Here is a 5,824-nt window from a genome sequence, read left to right as displayed (position 1 = left end):
CTCTTTCACTTCCTGGTCCTGCAGAATGGACGCCATGCACGTAGACAACAATATATATATATATATATATATATATATATATATATGCGTCTGGAAATTCACGCATATACATAACATCATGACATGCATACTTGTACTAGACCCCCACACACAAATACATACATACATATATATATATATACATATATATATACACACACTGTCACACACAGATACACGTTGTAATAGGGTACCATAAATAAAAGGTTTGTTATTCATCATCCCACACATGCACTACACATCATATTCTTTTTTTGATTTTATTTTTATTAAATTAATTGAGTTCTTTTACTTATCATCCATTTGATAAGAGAAAAAAATTAAAAAATTATGTGTGATGTATGTTATGAGAATGAAACTTTTTATAATCCTGAAAGGTAGCTCAGCTGGTCTGGTTTTAGGTTTGCTCTTCAATAGTAACTAGTTCGAGTTTCTTTAAGGTCACTGGAGGTTTACCTCATCATTAACTTCAGAGCCTCATAGAATTAGACGAGGTGTGCACAAGCTGGCCGGACACTCACAATTATTAAAATTAAATTAATAAATAATGAGAATGAAACTTTTTTATGATCGACACGGAGTCAAAGCAGCACGTTTTTTAAGCATGTGCCAGCTGAAGCCTAAAGATGACGGGGTTGACCGAATCGGATAATCTTAATAAAATAATTAATTTCCAATATATATCGGAGATTATATGCTGAACGAAGAAACAAGCATTCCCATCACGCCACTCATGTCGGCTTAATGCGCATGATGCATGGTCCACTGTCTGATCATCTAGATCTTTCTAATTTCCTTTTTCTTTAAATTTTCTCCTTGAGATCAAGTACTTAGTAGTGAGGAATTGCAGATTTAATTAATGGAAAATGATATGGTCCCGACACATCGACAATGTGTTCCGACTATTTTTTTTTTTTAAATTACTTAATAATTAAAGAAGTATTTTTTAATGATGTTATGACCTTTTTATAAAAACAAATATTTAAGAATATTTAAAAAATGTATGAAAAAAAAATTTAAAAAAATTAAATACATTCATTCTCGTGCCGGTGGCAGTAGTGCCATGCACCCATAATTAATTCCTATTTCATTCTATTTGCGACGTTAATTTTAGTTTGGTCTTTCTAGAATGATCAGGATATATATAGCATCACCAACGGATAAAAAAATTCCAAATAAAATGGAATATTAATCCTTAAGGCCAACTCAAGACGCCCTTATGCTTATATATATTTAGATAATGAGGTTGAGCTCTGCTAATATTATATATATATGATCTACATGTACAGAATCAAATTTTGATAAGGTTTAGCGAGATGGACAGGTGTATAAGATTGTTGCATGGGGTGCTTCACCAGCTGTAATTGGCCAATTTTGTGTCGGTTTTTAATGGTTTGGAGTGATAAAGTCTTGATAACTGCACAGCGCTTGCGTACTCAACGACTGTACATTACTTATATATTTTTAACGTTAAAAAATACTATTTATCATTCTTACACCACACTAACATGTTTTTTTTTAATCATTTTTGTCATTTATTTAAACACATATTTACACATCAATATGTATTTAAATAAAAAGATAAAGATAACAAATCATATATTGGCATATAGTGTAGGAGATGATAAGTTCTTCCAGTTAATTCAGTTACGCAATGCCTGCCTTGCCATGCATGTTACAGTTAAGACATTGAAAAAGTGATCGAGTTTTCTTAATAATAGAGATGATCATTTTGTTTACGTAGAATGTGGCCGATTCGAAAGTTTGGTTTTCCAAATTTACAAATTACTACCAATTAATTGGGTCAAAATCCTTCATGGATTTCCGAACTGGTGGATCATGTTTGAGAGATTTACTATATTATTGAGATTTCAACCTAAACCAGCATCATGATTGTGAAAATGATCGGCATAATATCATTCAGATCGCTCTCACTAGTTGCTTAAATTTATCATAATATAGGTCAGACAATTAAATTCACCTCGAATAATGAAAATTTATCAAACTTTCTTCTCTAAAAGGAGAAGAAAAGGTTGAACAGGGGCGAGTAAAAGGTATTAAATCATGTTTTCCTCTCGAAGAATAACATTGAGATGAAATCAGAAGTCTGATCTGAAAGGATCATCTAAGGTGGGATCCATTAGTCAATAGGAGACCAATATAAATGAAAGAGAAAGCAGCAAAAGATCAAATAAAAATAAAATCCAAAAAACGAAAGGGCTACATTTGGATGTTAAATTAAGTTGAGCTAAGTTGAATCGAGATGATAAAATATTGTTAGAATATTATTTTTTAATATTATTATTATTTTGAGATTTGAAAAAGTTGAATTATTTATTATATTTTGTATTGAAATTTGAAAAATTTGTAAAAACAAGAACAATCGAGAGAGAATACCCACAAAAATTAAGGTAATTTGCTACCTTCAAGCGCTAACAGAAAAGGGCATTTACAACAATGACATTGTTAAATCAACCTAAATGCACCTGTATGCATCATCTCATCCTGTCAATAGGTATCCAGAATGACCATCCATGCCTAAATACCCTCGTGATCTTAAGAGTGTTGCAATTGACAAAAATCAAAAACCAAACAAACAGCATATATGAGTACTAAAGTTTCTACCTTAAAAACGGAGTTGACACGCAGTTGATCTCAAGCACTACAACAAAATGACTGAACTGCAAACACCAAAATCCACTTGCAAATAGTTGCTCATCATTTGATCTTGTCGGTAATATCAGAGATGACTTTACCCATATTCAGAGCCTTCATTGGTGCAAACGGTCGCTTCATGTCCTGCAAAATAAAGCACAGAAATAGGCAGCTAGCAGAGAGGTTGACCAGATGTTTTCCCGGCCGATATCTAAACATCTAATAGAACTGCCTGTGGCACAAGAATGGCACGGCCACAAACATTTACCATCGTTATAAATATGATAAGAAAACTGAGAATCTCCTTGTCAGAAAAGGATCTAAAATATGAATGAAGAACTCCATGCCACATACAGAACTTGGGGTCTGGAAATAGTGATAAAATGAAACGTACCTAAGGTTCTCAAGCATCATGCACCAAGCAATTGGATTAAAATACTTCATCAAAATGATTTGTGGCAACCATAATATCATCTATGTTTGCAGCTAACTCGATAACTCATGAGAAGACAGAACAAGGTGAAGTTATGTCTTCATCAGATTTTTTGTGACGATCAGAATAAGTTGAATAACATTTAAGCTGCCAGTACCTCAACAGTGTTTAAGGAGTGTCTGAAAAATGTCAGGGAAGTTCTCAAGAATAAAATAAATTCCAAAGTTTGGGCATGTATAGTAACCTAACACGTGGGTTTTGCTATAAATAAGGTAACAATACTTGTAAAAAAAAGTAACACTAAAGAGGTTTTCATTCCATGCAAGATGCTAGCCCATAAATGTCATATACTCTGTTCTCGAGTATCATCCAGTGGAAATCAATTTATTCATCAGACCATTTTCAGGTTACTACATCTCTTTGTCAATACAAAATATATAACCTAAACGGCGTATAGAAATTGATGTTTTAAAGAATGCCACATGCAATTCATGATACATGTCAATATCCGAATAGAACAAATTAACTATTGAAGTTTATTTGTGCTGGAAAACATTTACCAGAAGACTGATGAATGTCTCTCCACCTTCCTCCCGTATTTCAAAGCAACCCCTTCTTGGCTGTTGAAAAGAAGAAAAACAAAAACTGAGTCAAATCACCAATCCCATAATTAAATGGCAATCAACTTCAAAAATATGAGTCACATGGATAATTTTGAGCTATAAGGGGACCCTTTATAATTATTTGGTTTGAGAACAGTATCTCTTTAGGGAAAGAAGTTAGGTCACCTAAGGATGTACTCATGATTCACTCACTTGGAAGAGCAAGAAAGACACAGTAATGGATTGAATCGACCTAGGCAAGTTCACTAGGAATACCTTACATTGGCCTTTTAGAGGTGCTTTCATATTTTGAAACCAAAACTCTTACTCAGACAACAGGATGGAATACAAAGAAGCTATTTTCATCACATTTATCCCATCTCGTAACATATAATGGTCTTATCCTAATATAATAGCATTTACTAGCATACCTTATCAGGATTGATCACCACTGTGATACCAAAAACACCTTTCTCCAAACCTTCTTTAACCTGAATAGCCCTTGTCTTGAATGAATTGCATTGTTTGCTAGGGTAAAGCAACAAATAAATTAGGAAGAACACCAACATAGGAAGTTTATTCTTCTAAGCAATAGGCTGTTATCAGTGGTATAAATCAGAAATCAGTGGACAACATGTTGGGAAATATTCACCACAATGGTCAAAAACAGAAGACTTCAACTCACAATAGCGAAAAAGGGCAGGTTTACACATGGCAATAACCTCTAACACAATCAGATTCACTCGGCCATCTACAAAGCTGAGAAACGAAGCCAACAACCTTCAGCAAATCCATTCCCCTAAATGCCTATTACAGAAAACGCCGAAGAAAATAACAGGAGAATCATTCAAAATGCCTGTTACAACAAATTTAGCCCCGAGCTGATATTTTCCTAGTTTCATTTTGACCCAAGAACAGTCCTTGCTACACTCAAAATATCATTTTCCCTATCTGTATCCGTTTTCTTAAAAGCCAAACAGAAAGACTTACCGGAAACACATCGAATTTCGATTTTTCATCATGTAAAACAAACTTAATCAAGAACTGAATAACCAAACCAATTACTACAGAAAGCCCTAATCGGTTCGCTAACGATGAAAAAACGAAACAGCAAACGTAAACCCAGCCAACTCAGGTTACGCAACAACTTTGCTTACGTGAACAGAGTTTCCCCTATTTTTCTTCCTGGATAACAAAAACTCAGACACCGCCCTAAAGCTTAACTCTCCTCTTTCCCTCCTATTTGTATAAGCAACAAAAAGAGAGAGAGGGGAAGATAGAGAGAGAGAGGACGTCAAAGTTTCACTTTCCTTTGATTTATGCCTTCTATTTCGTACCAAAAGAACAAAACTTTCTTTCACTTGAGTTAAGAAAATCACCAGTGCTCAATCACTATGGTCTTGGCCTTCGCCACTTCCAAATTGTCCTCCCCCTGCACTTCCTTGTTGACAGCCTTCTTTGCTTTCTTCTTCTTCGGCAACTCGGGCTGCGGCCAATCAACCACGAGGTCAGCCAAGTTTGTATTGCCCGCTCGCTTGGCCGCGCTCCGAGTCACCCTCGTTGACAACTTGGGCTTCGCTGGCTCTTCCTGCACATCTCCGCGTTTCCTGGGCGCCATTGAAATCCCTCTCTCCCTCTCTCCTTCCCTCTCTCCCTGTTTCTGATCTCCCTCTCCCTCCGGCTCTTTACTCCGCTTAATGTTTGCTTAACTGTGACGCTCTGATAATTTTATCGTTTTCCCGCTAGATGAATTTAAACGGACGGTGTGGATTTCATGGCTGTTGCTGTGTACGGGTGGACAAAGTAATGTTAAAGACAGTAAAAACTGAAAAGACGAGACGGCGGCGAGCATGGGCTTCCGAGTGCAAATGAAATATTTCGGTGACTTTTACTCAAGACCAAGTTGACTTTTTTTTTCTCCCTCTTCAACTCCTCGCATATTGCTACCTGCTGCCAATTCAGCTTCTGCTTCGGAGAGATCAAGGACATAGGCCCTAAACTCTCGTTGATATAGTCAAATCTAAATAAAGTCACTGACATGAAAATATGCTTCATTGACTACGTTTGGATGATATTTTAACTTATTATTATAATT

General features: G+C 35.5%; 1 protein-coding gene across 1 annotated transcript; it reads right to left on the bottom strand.

The window, feature by feature from the left end:
* Window positions 1–2,445: 2,445 nt before the first annotated feature.
* On the bottom strand, window positions 2,446–5,489 carry LOC121263613. Its single transcript, XM_041166595.1, has 4 exons — window positions 5,109–5,489; window positions 4,161–4,257; window positions 3,688–3,747; window positions 2,446–2,838 (listed from the first exon to the last, which is right to left on the bottom strand). The coding sequence occupies exons 1-4, from the start codon at window positions 5,345–5,347 to the stop codon at window positions 2,758–2,760; spliced, it is 477 nt and encodes a 158-aa protein (XP_041022529.1). The 5' UTR covers window positions 5,348–5,489; the 3' UTR covers window positions 2,446–2,757.
* Window positions 5,490–5,824: the final 335 nt, after the last annotated feature.

The sequence above is a fragment of the Juglans microcarpa x Juglans regia genome, chromosome 4S (assembly GCF_004785595.1).
Source record: "Juglans microcarpa x Juglans regia isolate MS1-56 chromosome 4S, Jm3101_v1.0, whole genome shotgun sequence".
In the NCBI taxonomy this organism is placed as follows: domain Eukaryota; kingdom Viridiplantae; phylum Streptophyta; class Magnoliopsida; order Fagales; family Juglandaceae; genus Juglans; species Juglans microcarpa x Juglans regia.
This window is presented reverse-complemented; position numbering and strand designations above follow the sequence as displayed.